The 19,004-nt window shown below is 49.6% G+C and overlaps 1 protein-coding gene across 3 annotated transcripts in view; it reads left to right on the top strand.

Annotated features, from left to right (window-relative positions):
• The window catches only part of CACNA1I (calcium voltage-gated channel subunit alpha1 I), a 121,425-nt gene that overhangs the window by 48,954 nt on the left and 53,467 nt on the right, over positions 1-19,004 (top strand). The window contains exon 5 of one of the 3 annotated variants that reach the window (XM_053584966.1): positions 1,381-1,478. In XM_053584966.1, coding sequence (XP_053440941.1) covers positions 1,381-1,478 — 98 coding nt within the window. Of the gene's footprint in view, positions 1-1,380; positions 1,479-10,364; positions 10,600-19,004 lie in introns of those variants that run through there. The other 2 variants (XM_053584968.1, XM_053584967.1) reach the window with 2 other exon arrangements.

Genomic DNA, 19,004 nt, shown 5'->3' with positions numbered 1-19,004 from the left:
TGGGGGTGGGATGTGGCAGGGAGATCAGGCTGGAGCCAGGTCTGGCTGCTGTGATGGGGGCGGGGGGCTCTCCTAGGCCTGTTTGTGTGCCAGTGTGTGCCGCCCCCGCAGCCCCTCCGTCACACCGTCTCCAGGCTGCCTGGAGAGCTCTTTCTACAAGATACAGAGATGACAGTTTGGCTCACCCACGCAGAATCCTCAGGCGGCCCCACTCCCTCACTGCCCCTTCCAGGCCACCCTCTGCCCTCACTCTCTCTGCCTGGCTGCCGCCCCCAGCCTCCTCCTCCCTTTCCCTGCTCCTTTCTCCCGCCTTCTCTCCCCCTCAAGTCCCCCAGGTCTCTATCTCTAGGGTCTGTCACTTTTTTGGGTCACTCCCCCTCATCTGGGTAGGAGTGTGCACATACGAGGGTGTCCCAGGAGTGAGTGCGTGTGTGTGCACTGATGGGTGTGCAGGTGTGTGGCTCTGTGTGTGTGTGTGTGAGAGAGAGAGAGAGAGAGAGAGAGAGAGAGAGAGAGAGAGAGAGCCCACAGGGGAGGCTGCGCTCCAGAGGGCTGGGGGTGGCTGGTGGCGGCATTTCAGGCAAAGGAGCTTTCACTCAATTACTCTTCAAGCAGCAGGAGAGGGCGGCGGCTTCACAACAATTGGACAGGTTTGTGTGGTGTGTAGGAAAAGCCTTCATTTCCCACTGATGGTGGTGGCAGGTGCAGCTGGCAGCACTGCCAGAGCCTGGGTCAGGGCAGCGGGGGAGGAGTCTGGTGATGGGGGCATCTGGAGTCATGCTGGGGCTGCCGCCCTGGCACATTCCTTACTCCCCACCGAGGTCCTATCCTTCAGTGGGGAGGGAGGAAAGTGGCACTGAGCAAGTAGAACCTGGTGGAAGCATAGGGAACCCAAGGGGACCCCAGAGATCTGCCTTCTGTGGGAGATCTGGGGGGGAGACTTCTAGAAGAGGCGAACTGCTGCTTCCAAAGAGCTGGTTGAGTGTGACTGGGGATGAGGGTGTGGACATGTCCGATAAGGGAGATGTTCCTCCCTGTTTCAGAGGCTGCTCTGAAAGCCAGGGCTGACATAGTCAGGGGATAGGCCTTAAGGGCAGGAGTTACCTGGCCCCATGCTGGGCACACAATGGGGCCCATGGTCTCTGCTCCCTTTGCTCCCTCTTCTCCTGACTGTCACCAGCCCCATTTGCAGAGGAGGGGGCAGAGGCCAGGGGAGCAGGCCCAGGCCACATGCTGTCTGAGGTGCAGCTGGGATTCTGGCCCCTTTCCTTACTTGCCCAGGCAGGTGGGGTGGGCTGTGTGGACAGTAACTGCTGTGGCCCCGGCCTGGCTTGGCTGTCCCTCTGGGACAATCCTCACTCTCTTCTCCTCTCTCTGCAGGATGGTCGAGTACTCTCTGGACCTTCAGAACATCAACCTGTCAGCCATCCGTACCGTGCGTGTCCTGAGGCCCCTCAAAGCCATCAACCGCGTGCCCAGTGAGTTGGTCTTGACCTGCCCACCCAGCCCTGGCCTAGCCAGCACCCACCCTTCATTCACTCAGAGAAGGCTGAGTAGCACCTACCAGGGCCAGGTGTGTGCTGGTGCAGGGATCACAGTGTCTGGACAGATGTGGCCCTGCTTCCAGAGGGCTCATGGGCCAGTATTTGGACCTGAAGATGGAGGGTGGCCCTGATGCCTTGGAGTCCCTGAAGAATTTGGATTACAGAGTGCTAGGCAGTCTGGATTTTCAGAGACAAAAGATGCTTTGGGGGGTACTGTTTCCCAGGATGTCAAGATGGGCACATCTAGGAAAAGAAGCTGCTCAGTTGAAGAAGGGTACTGTGGAGCACTGGGGCAATGAAACCTGACTTCCTCACTTGTGCTGACTGACTTAGAACTTGAGCTCTGTCTTCCACACATTCACCTGGCCACCCATAGTTCCATCTGTCTATTCACTGATCTGGCTGTTCACTCATCTATCTACCTGCCCCTCTTACCATCCATCTTCCCATCCACACATCCATCCATCAATCCTTCCTTCCATCTATCCATCCGTCCATCCTCCCATTCATCTATATATCCTCCCTTCCATCCTCCCTTCCTCCCTCCCTCCACTCCTGCCTTCCTTCCTTCCATCTATCCATCCATTCACCCTCTCGTCCATCCATGTTTCAATCCACTCTCTTGGTACTGAGAGAACTTATCTTGTAACCACAAGCCCTGACATCTTCCCAGTCTTATACAATTTTCATTTCTTTTATCTGTTTTATTTTTTTTTATTAAATCATAGCTGTGTACATCGATGCGATCATGGGGCACCATACACTGGTTTTATAGACCATTTGACATATTTTCATCACACTGGTTAACATAGCCTTCCTGGCATTTTCTTAGTTATTGTTAAGATATTTATTCTTTTATCTGTTTTGCGCCTTATACTCACTCTGTGAGGGAGGTGGGCTATTCCCACTTTGCAGATGAAAAAACTACGACTTGGAGACAACACATTACAAATGCAAAGGCCAGGGCCAGTTATATCTTTTGACTACTCCTCTGCCCTGTGTTAGGAATGGGTGGGATTTGAGGGAAGGAGATGGGATAGTGCCCTGCCTCCCTCCATAGGGCGTTTATAAGCTCCTACCTACCTCCTGTGGTCCAGGCACTTGACTTCTGATGGCTGAGCAACCTGTGTGAGGCTCAGAGCAGTTAAGTGGCTTATACAGCACAGTGGCAGGGCAGGGGTCTGAACAGAGTTCTGTCTGTCTAAAGCCCAGCTCTTTCTGTAGCTGTCTCTTGAACCCTTGTGTCTCTCCCTTGTGTCTGCAGAAGAGGGAAGGTCTCCTGGCACCTGACCCTCTTCCATGGTCAGCACTGTCCCCACTCCTTTAATTCCCAGCGCTGGGGCCTTGGGGCTGTCACCTGCCCCACTCAACCAACCTCTCTATGGTCCATCCACCATGAGCGCCCTGTGGGGGCTTGCATATCGGTCAGCCTGGATAGGCCTGGTGGGGCAGTGAAGGCCACACTCCAGGATATTTGTGGAACAAGTTGACCAGGAGGATGATCAGAGCTGGCTGAGCTTGGAGGGTGCCCTGGTGCCTGCTGTGTTCTGAGAGGATTGGGTTAGCTCAGCTTGGGGAGGGCACAGAGGAGGCCCTGGGGAGTTGGGGTCCTGAGTGGCCGTAAGGGTTCTGGGGACAGGGTTGAGAGGCAAGTGGGGTGAGTGGGTGGTAAGGAGCAAAGCTGTGGGAGAGGGGAGGGGAGCAGTTTGCTCATCCACCTTTGCCCTCTCCCACTGCCTGGGGGAGACTCCTTTGGGGGCAGGGAGGGACAATCAGAGAGACCTTCCTGGGATCAGCTTCTTTCACCTATCTCATGCCCATCCATCCTGGAAGGCTCTTTGAAGATCGCTTAGTTTAAAACTGTCTTTAGGGCTTGGTGCCTGTAGCTCAGTGATTATCGTGCCTGCCACATACACCAGGGCTGGTGGGTTCAAACCCAACCAGGGCCTGCTAAACAATAATGAGAGCTACAACAACAATAACAAAATAGCCGGGTGTTGTGATGGGCGCCTGTAGTCCCAGCTACTCGGGAGGCTGAGGCAAGAGAATCGCTTAAGCCCAAAAGTTTGAGGTTGCTGTGAGCTGTGACACCAGAGCACTCTACCAGGGTGACATAGTGAGACTGTCTCAAAATAAAAAAAGTCTTTACCACACTTAACAAACGAGGAAACTGAGGCCCAGAGAGGGTCATGATCAGCTCAGGGCCACACAGCAGGTTAGTGGCAGGGACCAAACTGGAGTCCAGTTTTCTAACCAGCACAACTTCACTGGGAAATGTAGATACTCTTCACTCAGCACCCAGAGCTGTGCTTGGTGGGTAGAAACTGCTCTGGAAATATGTGTTCAGTGGACAAGCTCAGCGGTCTATTGAAGGCCTGTTCTGTGCCAGGACCTCAGAGCTGTGAATGCTTCCACAGAGGCGCCAGGCATGGGTTATGGGCATGGGAGGTGGGGAGAATGGGTCTGGATGCTGGAGGGCCTCCCCAGAAGGCTCAGTCTGCGCTGGGCCCCAGGGGAGCATGGGGTTGGGTAGGTCATGGGCTGGGTGCAGTGGGGGAGGGGCAGCTGGGGCAAAGGCCTGGGGAGCTGCAGGAATATTTTGCTGGTGGACAGGGATGGGACCAAGGTGTGAGGTGTGAGGCTGTAGGGCCCAGGGCCATGTGCAGACCACTTTCTGTGTTCAAGGGTGACAAGGGCCAAGGAAGAGGTGAGCAAAAGAGGGTCCCAGTGGAGTGGAGAGTGGTGCAGGCAGGATACTTTCATTCTCTGATGGATGGAGGAGGTGTTCCCAGGCCTAGGCTGGGCCCTGAAAGTTGTCGAGTGTCTCACTTGGGCGGCTGGGTGGGTAGGGGGGACCTCAGCTGAGGGTTCAGAGCAGGGGGCACATCTCTCCTGGGTCCCCATCCTCAGCACTCTCCATTTCTGTCCTGGGGGAAGACAGGAAGGAAGCAGCTGCTGTGAGCAAACTCCCAGGTCACCTCCCGGAGGTGTGTGTGCACACATGGGAGGTGTGTGGCCTCTGACGGTGAGCGCTCCTTGAGGGTGTGTGACTGCCTGTGCCTCTCCATCCTCGGTCCTTGCTCCCTCTCCCGCTGAGTGAGGAGCTCATTAAGCTGCTCCTGGCTGTGGAGGTCACTCCTAATCCCCAGGGCCACCTTGCCTTGGTCCCTGGAGAAGGGCCGGGATTGACCCTGTGCCCAACATTCTCTGTGCTCCTGGTGGCTCCAATTACGGAGGCTCGGTGGCCCAGAAAGCCCAGAGAGGTGTTCAGAGTCTTTCCTCAGGGGCGTCCTTTCTGCTAATGGCCACTGCTGGGAGGCCCTGTGTGGTGCGTGTGGGCTGTGTGTGTGTGTGTGTGTGTGTGTGTGTGTGTGTGTATAGGCTGTTTCCTGTTGCCATCTCTCAGCCGACCATCTCAAAAGTCTCTCAGAGCCCAGAATTGAGGGAGTTCTGGAGCACTAGTCCCCACGATCCAAAATATGATCAAAGTGTCTCTCTCCCTAGCTTGGACCCCACCCGGCATCCCATCTGGAAGGGACTGAAGATGAATTCATATTTATGAGTAATTTAACTCAAGTGCATGGGTCTTTGGGTCCATTGGTCCAACCACTCATCTCATAGGAGAGACTGTGTTGTCCTCAGGTGGCAAGTCCCCTGCCCAGAGCCACCAGTGCATGACTGGGACAGGCCTCTTAGAAGTGCTTCTTAGAAAGCCTTTTTGGTTGCTGTTTTTTTTTTTTTCTTGTTGTTGTTCATTTGTTTGTTTTACTATGAATTTCCCCAGAAACACTCTAAGTCCTCCCATTTCTCTCCAGAGCTGTTCAGCCCCAGGATGGATTCTTTTCCACAGTAGCCTGTAGCTTTCCATTTTGCCACTAGATGGCAAGCTAGAGAGCTGGCCTAGTCACAAATTATTGGTTATTAATCGCAAAGCTGTGGGAGTGGGCTGGTTGCGCAGTTTACAAAATACCGTGAAGGCTGTAAAGCTGCAACACTATCACCCCAGGAGCACACAATTAGGGGCCTGGGAATGTAAATTCTGGTCTGCCATAAACCTGCTGTGTGACCTGGGAAGTCTCTTGGCATCTCTGGGCCTCAGTTTCCCTATTTGCACAAAGCAGGAGGAGAGACTGGATTACATATGTGGCTGTCAACTTTGTACAGGATGGGTGGGGGACCTGGAAGTCAGGGTGCTGTCTACAGAGTCTTGTGATATATGTCCCCCCACCCCACCCTGCAGGCTTTGTTCTGGCTGCTCAGCCTCTGGCGACAGAGAGACAGCAAGGAGGAGCCTGGAGAGGGAAAAGGAAGCTGGATTCTGGTTCCTCTCTGTGTGACCTTTCATAAATCACTGCCTTTCTCTGGGCCTCGGCAAGATGGGGCTGGATTATCTCAAAATATGCCCCCTCCTGATACCAGCCAACTGTACATCCCCTAGGCCACTGCAGTGCTTTCCTCAGCCCACTGCAGAGTTTGAATATGAAAAGTGCTCCTTTCTTCAGGAAGAAACTAGGGCAGTCATTGCCAAGGCCTGAGATAGCTGAGTCGCAGCCCCTGGATCACAGCTGCATTTGGCTACCCCTTTCCCCAGGCTGCAGAGGGGTGGGAGACAGAAGGGGTGCAGCTTGGGGTCAGTTGCTGGGGTGCCCATACTAGCCCAACTCACAATCACAATGCCATGGAGACAGCCACTCCCAGGCCTCCAGCTGCAGGACCAGGAGCCAGAGGTTTGTTTTGCACTATTGTGTGAGGTTCTAGTCCCAAGGCCTCCACTCAGTAGTTATGGGACCCTGGGTGAGCCAAGTGCCTCTCTGTTCCTCCATTTCTCCACCTCCGCAGTGGAGTTAGTAATGCCATGTCCATCTGGTTGGAAGGGTGAAATGTCACCCTGTGCATAGAGTCTGGGGCAGAGCCTTGTGCATACTAGATGACCAGTGGATGCTGCTGTTGGGAACAAAGTCCTGTGGGCTGTGAGGGTGAACGGTGGGACACCAGAGGAGCCTTCTCAGGGGCTGGTTTTGGAAGAAGCTCACCAAGTGCACTTCCAAAGCTGGAATGGAGGTGTTGCCTGGGCAGAGGCGTTGCTGTGGCACAGCGTGGCTGGGGAGGGAATGCAGGGCTGAGAGGTGGGAGGTGAGTTTTTCATGTCTTCTGGGGATTTAATAATGATAAATGGCTAAAGTTTATCAAGTGTTTGTGACAAGTCCATCGTGGCGCTTTACATGGGCTGTGTCATTTTATCTTCACAGCACCCTTAGGATGTTAGTTCCATGTGATACCCACTTTACAGATGGAGAAACCGAGGCAAGAAGAGGTTGAGCAACCTGTCTAAGGCCACATAGCTGGCTGGGGAAAGAGATAAGATTTGGGCCTGTGCTTCTATGACCCTATAGCTTTTTGCTATTTCACTACCACCCACCCCTTGTCTGTGGGGCATTAGGAGAGACCCTGTCCCCATCCATGGTCAAAGGTAAAAGGCCCTGAAGGCTGCAGTGATGCCTCAAGGCCCCTCCTCGTCCATATCTCTTTTGGCCTGGTCTGCTCCAGACCTCTGAGTACCTTTCACCATCTAGGCTGCAGAGTTTTCATGGTGCTGTGTCCTTTATGGGCTGGGGTGCAGAAGCACAGGGCGCTGTGTGATGGCAGGCACCTGCCCTCAGGCCCTGGCCCCTGGCCCCTTTCTGCCCAGGTGCATGACCAGCCGGGCTGTGGTCAGGTCTGCCATACTTAGGAGGAATGAAGAAGGCCCCAGGATTCCTTCTGGAAGGGCCTTGGGTGGCATTTTTTAGATAGGATCTGGGAGACACACCTTGAAATAGAGTTGGCCTGGAAATTTTTTTTTTTTGGCCGGGGCTGGGTTTGAACCCTCCACCTCTGGCATATGGGACCAGTGCCTTACTCCTTGAGCCACAGGCGCCACCGAAATGTGAGTGTTTTAACTTGGAGTGTGTGTTTGCTTGGGGCTTGGTGGGCAGCAGAAGGAAGGCTATGGGGACTTACCTTCCCAGGCCACATCTTAGACGTCAGGGCTGTTTGTCCTTGGTACCCATAAGGGGTTCTCAAGTGGTCCTGAGGGAGAAAGTCCCAGCAGCCGTGTGTGTGTGGGGGGAGATAGAGGGAAAAGTGGGGATGAAATGGTGAAATGGAGGGCCTGGATCCTCAGGGCTGCTGCCTTCCCAGAGAGATAGGGCCGGGGTGGGTGGGAGAGCATCTGCCAGAACATCTGGTGAGAACGCGACTTGGGAGCAGGAAAGAGCAGCCGGGACTGTGAAAGGAGAAATGCTTGGGGGTGGGGGCAGGGCGAAGGCAACCCCCAGCTTCACTCCCCAGGATCAAGTTCTAAGTTCTATTCTATAAATCCAGAGGGCATGATTCCTGGACAAGACACCAGACCAAGGGAGTGGGCCACCGTCTAGTCATTGCTTCGTTGATTGGTGCATCTTTCATCCAAAGCAGCATCCACCTAGGGGCCCCTGGGCCAGGCCCTAAGCCAGGTGTGGGGTAGAGGGCAGGCCAGCTCAGGGCTGGAGGTGCAGGGTGGGAGCCACAAGCCGTCGGGGCTTGTGCTCTACGGGAGGCAGGGGCTGAGGGGAAAGGCCGCAGCAATTAGTTTGAGGAGGCTTCCCGGGGCATGGGGAATGAGATACTTGAAAGGCAGTAGGAGTTGTTTGGGCCACAGTGGGTAAGAGGACTTTTGGTGAGACAGGGGCCAGCTGAGGCCCTTGGACTGTGAGCACTGGTGGCTCTGGGGGACCCAAGGCCTCTCCTGGGGAGAGGAGGTGGGGTCCTTGGTGGCTGAGGTCGTTTCCTTCCTCAGAAGAGGGCGCTGAGGCCCCCCATCAACCCCCAGACCCTTCCCTGGCTGAGCCCGGTGCCAGCAGCTGTGACCTTGGCAGCCTGGCCGCCTGCTGCCTGGCCTGGCTGCCCCGGCACCCACTGTGTCCTTGATTAGTTGGCGCTGGCAGTGGCAGGAGCAGCAGACGGCCTCTTCCGGCTGTTCAGCACCCCCACCAACCTCTCTGGCCTGACCAGCGAGGGAAGCCTCAGGGCCAGGCCACCGCCTTGCCCTGATTCCCCTCTCCCCAGCTACAAGCTGTGCCCCAGAAGAGGCTGGCAAGAGTCCAGCAGTTTTTACCTGAGCTGGCCTGGTAGAGCGACCGAGTTGATCTGGGCTGACAGCTCCTGTCTGAAGAGAGCACCCCAGACCTTGAGAGGAGATGCCTGTCAGGAGGTGTGTCCACTTCCTCCTGCCACCTCCTACCAGGTGTCCCCATTGCTGTCAAGGGGCCACCCATGCCTGGCTGCTGTCCAGGGGCTCCAGTCCATTAGGGTCGATGGAGCAGGCAGCTCCATCCGTCTGTCCCTCTGCCACCTGCCTCCATCTGGCTCCCAGCTTCCAGAACTGTCTAGAGACTGTCCCCCCACCCATGCTGCTCCTGGGTCAGACTCCTTTCTCCTGAAGCCAGGCCCCAAGAGCGAAAGAAGCCACTTCACATGGATGTACCTTGGGTGTGCAAACCACACGTGTCCAGATGGAGCCCTGTCCCCACTAGTGACCACTCCATGGCTCTCACTGCTCGGGCCCCAGACCTTGGAGTTGTCCCTGACTGCTCCCTACCCCCATGCCCCACATCCCAGCCCTCAGGTGGACCTTCAAAATATCTCCAGAATCCCCTTCCATAGCTGTCGTCATCTGGGCCCAGCCTGCCACTGCGTGGTTTATAGTATGGTGAATGATGGCCGAGTTGATAGGGCCTGGAAGGTCCTGCCTGGGCCCTTCCCCAGAGCTCCCATTTCTATGCTGGAGGAAGGCCTCCAGAGGCAGCCCCCATGTGGCCCCAGAGTTGTATGTGCCATGGCACAGGTCACACATGGCACAGAGGCCCACCCTCCTTTCCAGTCTCTGCCTCGCCTCCCTCCAGCCGCACTGGCCTTCCTGCTGGGACTGTACCCTGCTTGCTTCGCCTCTGGACCTTTGTCCTGGCTGTTTCCTCTGCCTCCAAGGGCCATGCTGCCTCCCCTACCTCCTTTCCTCTCTACTTGATGTGGTCCTGCCCTTCCTGACCCCCTATTTAATGCTCACCTGACCGCAGGCCCGGACTTTGCTCTTGTCTACTTTTTGTTTTTCTAGCGCTCATCACCCAACAGATTTCACTTATTTGTCACTTTTGTTGCTTATTGCCTGTCCCTACTTACCCCTGCCTAGACCGTATGCTTCACGAAGACAGGAAACTCTGTTTTTGTTTTTGTTTTTTTTTTGAGACAGAGTCTCACTCTGTTGTCTGGGTCATAGCTCACAGCAACCTTAAACTCTTGGGCTTGAGCAATCCTCTTGCCTCAGCCTCCCAAGTAGCTGGCACTACAGGCATGCGCCACTACATCTGTCTAGTTTTTTTTTTTCCTATTAGGTAGAGATGGGGTCTTGCTCTTGCTCAGGCTGGGTCTTCAACTCCTGAGCTCAAGCAATCTGCCCACCTCGGCTTCCCAGAATGCTAGGATTACAAGTGTGAGTCACCAGGCCTGACCTGTTTTAGTTTTTTAAACTGATGTGCCTAGAACATGCCTGGCACACAGTAGGTTCCCAGTCAGATTTGTTGAATGAACTCTTGTTCTCTCATTCATTCCACCTGTCATCCTCCAAGTGGCTGCCTCGTGCCAGGGGCCTGGGCTGGATCAGAGAATGTAGAGCCCGGCCACAGGCCTTGTATGCAGGGGGCACCTGGTTTTCAGGGGTTAGAGCCATGAACCGACAAAGGCCACATTGTGCAATAAGTGCTGTGATTGAGGGAGAAGTGGCAGTCCATGGTAGGGGCACCAGCCTAGCCCAGAAATTGGGAGAGGTGACCACACAGCTGAGATCCAGAGAAAAGAGATGGCCTTACAAGCACGTGCATGGACCTGGAGGTGACCCCAGAGGCTGGGCTTCAGGGAATTGGCAGTGGGCCTGTGTGGCTGGGTGCAGAGTGCCACACCAGCGCCAACCACCTTCTAACTTGGGAAGCAGACCTGGAACTGTCCATGGGGAGCACTATAGCCACAGGACCCGGATGGCATAGTAAGGAAGGCCTTGTGTGTGGGCCAAGGGATATTGGGGAGCTGTCAGTCTGGTGGGGCCGCAGGTTTAGGTGTGACATGGTGAGCAGAGAGAGGTGAGGCCGAGAGCTGGGCTGGGGCCACACTGAGGGGTGTGTGAGCAGGGGACGGGGGATAAGATTTGCACTTTCCCCATGGGGTGTATGGGCTGTTGGAGGCTTCTGACTTCAGGGGCTCTTCCTTTGGAGATGTCCCAGATCTGTGGTATTCCTGAAAGGCTGGCTGGACAGAAGCCATTGTCCCCTCTGTAGGTGAGGCCACTGGTGCCCAGAGAGGGCAAGTTATGCCTCAAGGCCACAGCTGGGACTGGGACCAAGATACCCAGTCCTGGGTCTGTGCTTTGGGTGCTCACTGGGGTAGGGGCTGCATCAGATATCCTGGGGACTCCGGGGTCCTCTTCCCCTTCTTGGCCAGGAGCAGAGGCAGGGGGCTTCATGACTGACTTGGGGTGAGAAGCAGGGAAGACTGCCTGGAGGAGGAGGGTTTGGCTGCCGGAAGATGTGGAGGGAGATGAGGCAGAAAGGATGGTTTGAGGCAGATGGCGGCTTGAAAGTGGGCCCCCTCTCTCCTGTGTCTCCACCCCAATTTCTCCTCTCCTTTCCTTGTCTTACTTCTTACTTTGTGTTGTCTCTGTCTGTCTCCCTTGATGGCTCTTCCCTCTTTATCTCTGCTGTCTGCCTGCATTTCTGTCTCTCTCCGTTTCACCTTTTCTGTTTCTCCTCTCCCTGCCTCTGTTCCCATGTCTGGCACCAGGGGGAGATGAGGGCAGAGTGTAGCTGTCAGACCTGTTTTGCTAATTACTTGACCGTGGGCATAAAAAGGGAGGATTAGCCCGGGTCTCTTGGGGTCCTCCCTGACTCCCTAATCTTGTGGCCCCTTTTCTCAGGCATGAAAAAGATGAACTCCTTCTAAATCCCTAATTAGCTAATTATGCCTTGGCTCTGTGGCCCTGGGACTCCCTGGGCTCCAGGGAGGGCAGTGAAGTGAGCTGGGGCCCAGCTGCAAAGGGAGCTGGTAGGGAGGAGGGATGGGGCTGCCGCTCAGGGAAGCCAGCTGGGCAGGTTTGCAAGAGCCTTTCAGAATTTCAATATCCTGGAGAACAAGGGAAATGTAATTAATTGAGCAACAAAGGCCACCCGAGGGAGTAGCCACAGAGCAGAGCAGTCAGGCTGGCATTGTGCTGGGCTGCCTCTGCCTCAGCGGCCTTTCTGGTCTAACCTCTTCCCCAGCCACTGCCAGACCCTCTGTGCCTGCCTCCTGCCCTGCCCAGGCCTCCAGGCTTGCTTCTTCCCTTTTAAAGCCCAGAGCTGGTCCAAGGCTCTGCCTACTTGGAAATCTGGCCACGCAGTCACCTGGCAAGAGTCCGCACTCCATCTGCATGTGGAGTGACTTTGCCACGCCTTTGCTCATGCAGGGCCCTCTGTCCAGAAGCCCCTCCCATCCTGCAGAGTCCAGAGTTGCCCCCACTTCCGGGTGTGGTCCTTCTCCTCAACCCGCTGGTCCCCTATGCTTGTGCCACTAGGCTTTGAGCTCTGAGGGGGGTAAAAATGGGTTTTGTTTGTTTTTGACTTTCTTTTTTGAAAAAACAGGATCTTGCTCTGTTTTCCAGGCTGGGGTGCAGTGGTATGATCACAGCTCCAACTCCTGGGCTCATGTGATCCTCCTGCCTCAGCCTCCTGAGTAGCTGGGACTATAGGCACCTGCCACCACACCTGGCTAGGGTCTTGTTTGTCTTTTGACTCCTCCATGTGTCCAGCACCAGAAAGACCTGCAATTGACATACATGAAGTCAGTGGATCCATTTGAATGGATTATGAGGGTGCTCTTTCTATATTCTTGCTTCCCCCCTCTGCACACCCCTTGCTTCTCTGTTTGGGGAGTAGGGAGGTGGGGCACTGAGCCCTCACCCTGGCATGCTCTCAGTGGGATGAAGCTGCCTGTAAGGGAGCCCCATTGCTTTCCCAAGAGGAGGCTGACCTAGTTTTATGGAGAAGAAAGATAGGAGTAGCCATTAATTATTGATTGGAAATTACTGTACACAGTTTGTGATGCAAATTCCAAATAATTACCCTTATTAATAACTACCTCAGCTTAACTCCTGGAATAAATAACAATCTGGACAGGGCTACTGTTCTACTTGTCACCATCCTTCCATCCTCTTCTTTTCAATCTTCTACTCTCTCCCTGTGATTTATCACAGAATTCATTCATGAGAAATCATTCAACAAATGTTAGGTGAGCCTGTTTTCTGGGCCAGGACCTGCTAGGTTCTGGTTAACTTAGACACAGATCCTGCTCCCAGGACCTTATAGCTCAATAGAAGAGACAGGAGGATGAGACTAGATGCTGATGTGAACAGAACCTCCTAGGTGGTGCAGTGTACAACCTACTCAACTGTACATGGCAGCCTTGGCTAGGTCAGAGGTGCTGAGATTGCCTAGAGCAGAAGAGAGAGGGATGAACATTACCTGAGAGAAGGCTTCACAGAGAGAAAGAGCTTTAACAGGATTGCAGTGGCTGAATAAGGGCTAGCTAGGCACAAGAAAGGGGCAAGGGCATTCCAGGAAGAGAGTACGGCAAGGATAAAAGTCTGGAGGTGTGAAATCCCATGGGATGTTTAGGGAATACCAAATAATTTAGTATTTCTGAACACCGGAAACAAAGAGAGAGGGAGGAAAAAAAACAAAGAAAGAGAGAGAATGAACCACTAGCTCTTGACCCTCTTTGGGGCCACAGCTGTGTGGACCTTCACTTCAGAATATTTGTAGTGTCATCTCTACATATTTTATGGCAATTTCATAAGGTTCATGGACCTCCACCACAAGGGTCTATCAATTCTGTAGGTGGTGGGAATCCCAGAGGTTTTCACACATGGTGGTGGCATGTTCAGATTTTGTGTTCCAGAGAGTGGCCATTGTCAAGAATTGCCCCTTTTTCTGTCTCTTGATTCTGCTTTCCCTGGGGAGGCTTCTGTTTCAGGCAGGTGTTGCCCTCCCAATGCAAGATGGCCCCATCAACTCCAGGGTCACCTACTTTGTAACTTGTGCAGAAAGAAAGCATCTCTTTCCTGTAGTTGTGGCAGAAATACCCAACTGACTCTCTTAAGTCCTGGCTGTGATCATGTGCCCATTCTGGACCTATCACACTGGGGCTATGGGAACAGAATAAGCTGATTGGCCAGGCCCAAGTCATGTGATCTTTATGTCAGCCCCAACCAAACTACATGGACTGGAGTCTCTTTTTCTTTTTTTTTATGCAAGAATATATTTTATTATCAATTTCTATACAGTTAACTTCTGCATTCAATACAGCAAAAACGAAGCAGTAGAAAAAACAATTGGACATCCCGTTTTGAAGTACAAAGACTGACAAAATATAACTATCCAAGAAGCAAAAGGGTAACTTTCGCTTATGTTTATGTAGCTAAGAGTTTAAACCAATAGAATCAAACCACGAAGAAAAACCAAAAGTTGCAGCATCTATAATATCTGGTTATACTTTTATTAACATCCAGTAGCTCTGTTATATTTTACTTTCACTCCCAGTAAGGAGAGTTTAACAAATACTGTATAGGAAAGGAGAGAACTTTTAAATTTAATTCATTTTTTCCTATAAGACCTTAAAATCCTAGAATCAGGGGTTTTCACTTATTAAATGTGGTCACATCAAGTGGATGTTATATTGTTGTCTTGATTCAAAGGCTGTAGAAAAGAGTTTTCCATGGTGATTTAATTATCTACCCAATATAATTTTTTTTTTTATTGTTGGGGATTCATTGAGGGTACAATAAGCCAGGTTACACTGATTGCAATTGTTAGGTAAAGTCCCTCTTGCAATCATGTCTTGCCCCCATAAAGTGTGACACACACCAAGGCCCCACCCCCCTCCCTCCTTCCCTCTTTCTGTCCCCCCCCATAACCATAATTGTCATTAATTGTCCTCATATCAAAATTGAGTACGTAGGATTCATGCTTCTCCATTCTTGTGATGCTTTACTAAGAATAATGTCTTCCACGTCCATCCAGGTTAATACAAAGGATGTAAAGTCTCCATTTTTTTTAATGGCTGAATAGTATTCCATGGTATACATATACCACAGCTTGTTAATCCATTCCTGGGTTGGTGGGCATTTAGGCTGTTTCCACATTTTGGCGATTGTAAATTGAGCTGCAAAAAACAGTCTAGTACAAGTGTCCTTATGATAAAAGGATTTCTTTCCTTCTGGGTAGATGCCCAGTAATGGGATTGCAGGATCAAATGGGAGGTCTAGGTTGAGTGCTTTGAGGTTTCTCCATACTTCCTTCCAGAAAGGTTATACTAGTTTGCAGTCCCACCAGCAGTGTAAAAGTGTTCCCTTCTCTCCACATCCACACCAGCATCTGCAGTTTTGAGATTTTGTGATGTGGGCCATTCTCACTGGGGTTAGATGATATCTCAGGGTTGTTTTGATTTGCATTTCTCTAATATATAGAGATGATGAACATTTTTTCATGTGTTTGTTAGCCATTCGTCTGTCGTCTTTAGAGAAAGTTCTATTCATGTCTCTTGCCCATTGATATAAGGGATTGTTGGCTTTTTTCATGTGGATTAATTTGAGTTCTCTATAGATTCTAGTTATCAAGCTTTTGTCTGATTGAAAATATGCAAATATCCTTTCCCATTGTGTAGGTTGTCTCTTTGCTTTGGTTATTGTATCCTTAGCTGTACAGAAGCTTTTCAGTTTAATGAAGTCCCATTTGTTTATTTTTGTTGTTGTTGCAATTGCCATGGCAGTCTTCTTCATGAAGTCTTTCCCCAGGCCAATATCTTCCAGTGTTTTTCCTATGCTTTCTTGGAAGATTTTTATTGTTTCATGCCTTAAGTTTAAGTCCTTTATCCATCTTGAATCAATTTTTGTGAGTGGGGAAAGGTGTGGGTCCGGTTTCAGTCTTTTACATGTAGACATCCAGTTCTCCCAACACCATTTATTGAATAGGGAGTCTTTCCCCCAAGGTATGTTCTTGTTTGGTTTATCAAAGATTAGGTGGTTGTAAAATGTTAGTTTCATTTCTTGGTTTTCAATTCGATTCCAAGTGTCTATGTCTCTGTTTTTGTGCCAGTACCATGCTGTCTTGAGCACTATGGCTTTGTAGTACAGACTAAAATCTGGTATGCTGATGCCCCCAGCTTTATTTTTGTTACAGAGAACTGCCTTAGCTATACGGGGTTTTTTCCGGTTTCATACAAAACGTAGAATCATTTTTTCCAAATCTTGAAAGTACGATGTTGGTATTTTGATAGGAATGGCATTGAATAGGTAGATTGCTTTGGGAAGTATAGACATTTTAACAATGTTGATTCTTCCCATCCATGAGCATGGTATGTTCTTCCATTTGTTAATATCCTCTGCTATTTCCTTTCTGAGGATTTCATAGTTTTCTTTATAGAGGTCCTTCACCTCCTTCGTTAGGTATATTCCTAGGTATTTCATTTTCTTTGAGACTATGATGAAGGGAGTTGTGTCCTTAATTAGCTTCTCATCTTGACTGTTATTGGTGTACACAAAGGCTACTGACTTGTGGACATTGATTTTATATTCTGAAACATTACTGTATTTTTTGATGACTTCTAGGAGTCTTGTGGTTGAGTCTTTGGGGTTCTCTAAGTATAAGATCATGTCGTCAGCAAAGAGGGAGAGTTTGACCTCCTCTGCTCCCATTTGGATTCCCTTTATTTCTTTGTCTTGCCTAATTGTATTGGCTAGAACTTCCAGCACTACGTTGAATAGTAAAGGTGACAGAGGACAACCTTGTCTGGTTCCAGTTCTAAGAGGAAAAGCTTTCAGTTTTATTCCATTCAGTAAAATATTGGCTGTGGGTTTGTCATAGATAGCTTCAATCAGTTTTAGAAATGTGCCACCTATGCCTATACTCTTCAGTGTTCTAATTAGAAAAGGATGCTGGATTTTATCAAATGCTTTTTCTGCATCTATTGAGAGGATCATGTGATCTTTATTTTTGCCTCTGTTAATATGGTGGATAACGTTTATAGACTTGCGTATGTTAAACCAGCCTTGCATCCCTGGGATGAAGCCTACTTGATCATGATGAATGACTTTTTTGATGATAAGCTGTCATCTATTGGCTAGGATTTTGTTGAGAATTTTTGCGTCTATGTTCATGAGCGAGATTGGTCTGAAATTCTCCTTTTTGTTTGGGTCTTTTCCTGGTTTTGGTATCAGTGTGATGTTTGCTTCATAGAATGTGTTGGGGAAGATTCCTTCTTCCTCAATTTTTTGGAATAATTTCTGCAGTACAGGAATAAGCTCTTCCTTGAAGGTTTGATAGAATTCTGGAGTGAAGCCATCTGGACCAGGGCATTTTTTGGTTGGAAGATTTTTTTATTGTTTCTTTGATCTCAGTGCTTGAAATTGGTCTGTTCAGGAGCTCTATTTCTTCCTGGCTGAGTCTAGGGAGAAGGTGTGATTCCAAATATTGATCCATTTCTTTCACATTGTCAAATTTCTGGGCATAGAGTTTCTGGTAGTATTCAGAGATGATCTCTTGTATCTGTGTGGGATCAGTTGTTATTTCCCCTTTATCATTTCTGATTGAGGTTACTAGAGATTTTACTTTTCTATTCCTTGTTAGTCTGGCCAATGGTTTATCTATTTTATTTATTTTTTCAAAAAACCAACTCCTTGTTTCATTAATTTTCTGAATGATTCTTTTGTTTTCAATTTCATTGATCTCTGATTTGATTTTGGATATTTCTTTTTTCTACTGAGTTTAGGCTTAGATTGTTCTTCTTTTTCCAATTCCATAAGATCTCTTGTGAGATTGTTGATGTGCTCTCTTTCTGTTTTTCGAATGTAGGCATCTAAAGCGATGAATTTTCCTCTCAAAACTGCTTTTGCAGTATCGCACAGGTTTTGGTAGCTTGTGTCTTCATTGTTGTTATGCTCAAGGAAGTTAATGATTTCCTGTTTTATTTCTTCCTTCACCCATCTGTTATTCAACAGAAGATTGTTTGGTTTCCATGCCTTTGGGTGGGGTCGAGCATTTTTGTTAGAGTTGAGTTCCACCTTTAGTGCCTTATGGTATGAGAAGATACAAGGTAAAATTTCAATTCTTTTGATTCTGTTGATATTTGTTTTGTGTCCCAGGATATGATCAATTTTGGAGAATGTTCCATGGGGTGATGAGAAGAATGTATATTCTTTATCTTTGGGATGGAGTGTTCTATATGCGTCTATCAAGCACAGTTGTTCTAGGGTCTCATTTAAGTCTCTTATATCCTTGTTTAATTTCTGTTTAGAGGATCTGTCCAGCTCTGTAAGAGGAGTGTTAAAATCCCCTGTTATTATGGTATTATCAGATATCATATTGCTCAGACTGAGTAAGGTCTGTTTCAAGAATCCGGGAGCATTTAAATTGGGTGCATAGATATTTAGAATTGAAATGTCTTCTTGTTGTATTTTTTCCCCTGACCAATATAAAGTGACCATCTTTGTCTTTTTTGACTTTAGTTGCTTTAAATCCACATGTATCTGAAAATAAGATTGCAACTCCTCTTTTCTTCTGAATTCCATTTGCCTGAAAAATTGTCTTCCAACCCTTGACTCGGAGCTTTAATTTGTCTTTTGAAGCCAGGTGTGTTTCTTGCAGACAGCAAATGGATGGCTTGTGTTTTTTAATCCAGTCAGCCAATCTATGTCTCTTCAGTGGGGAATTCAAGCCATTAACATTTATTGAGATAATTGATAAGTGTGGTAGTATTCTATTCGTCTTATTTTGTGAGAGTCCATTGCTTAGTTTTATCTTTTGCATCAGTGTGGAGGTTTGGTTCTGTCCTTTGATTTCTGAGTTCTTACTTTGCTGCTGATCCATTGTGGTGGTCAGTGTGCAGAACAGGTTGAAGTATTTCCTGTAGAGCTGGTCTTGTTGTGGCGAATTTCCTCAATGTTTGTATATCCGTAAATGATTTGATTTCTCCGTCAATTTTGAAGCTTAGCTTAGCAGGGTACAGAATTCTGGGCTGGAAATTGTTCTGTTTAAGTAGATTAAAGGTAGATGACCATTGTCTTCTTGCTTGAAAAGTTTCATTAGAGAAGTCTGCGGTCACTCTGATGGATTTGCCCCTGTAGGTCAACTGGTGCTTACTCCTGGCAGCTTGCAGAATCTTTTCTTTTGTCTTGACTTTGGACAGGTTCATCACAATGTGTCTTGGCGAAGCTCGGTTAGAGTTGAGGCGACCTGGGGTCCGATAGCCCTCTGAAAGCAGTGTGTCAGAATATTTGGTGATATTTGGGAAATTTTCTTTTATAATATTCTCAAGTATGGCTTCCATTCCTCTGGGGCATTCTTCTTCCCCTTCTGGAATTTCTAT

Source organism: Nycticebus coucang, chromosome 3 (assembly GCF_027406575.1).
Source record: "Nycticebus coucang isolate mNycCou1 chromosome 3, mNycCou1.pri, whole genome shotgun sequence".
NCBI lineage: Eukaryota > Metazoa > Chordata > Mammalia > Primates > Lorisidae > Nycticebus > Nycticebus coucang.
This window is presented reverse-complemented; position numbering and strand designations above follow the sequence as displayed.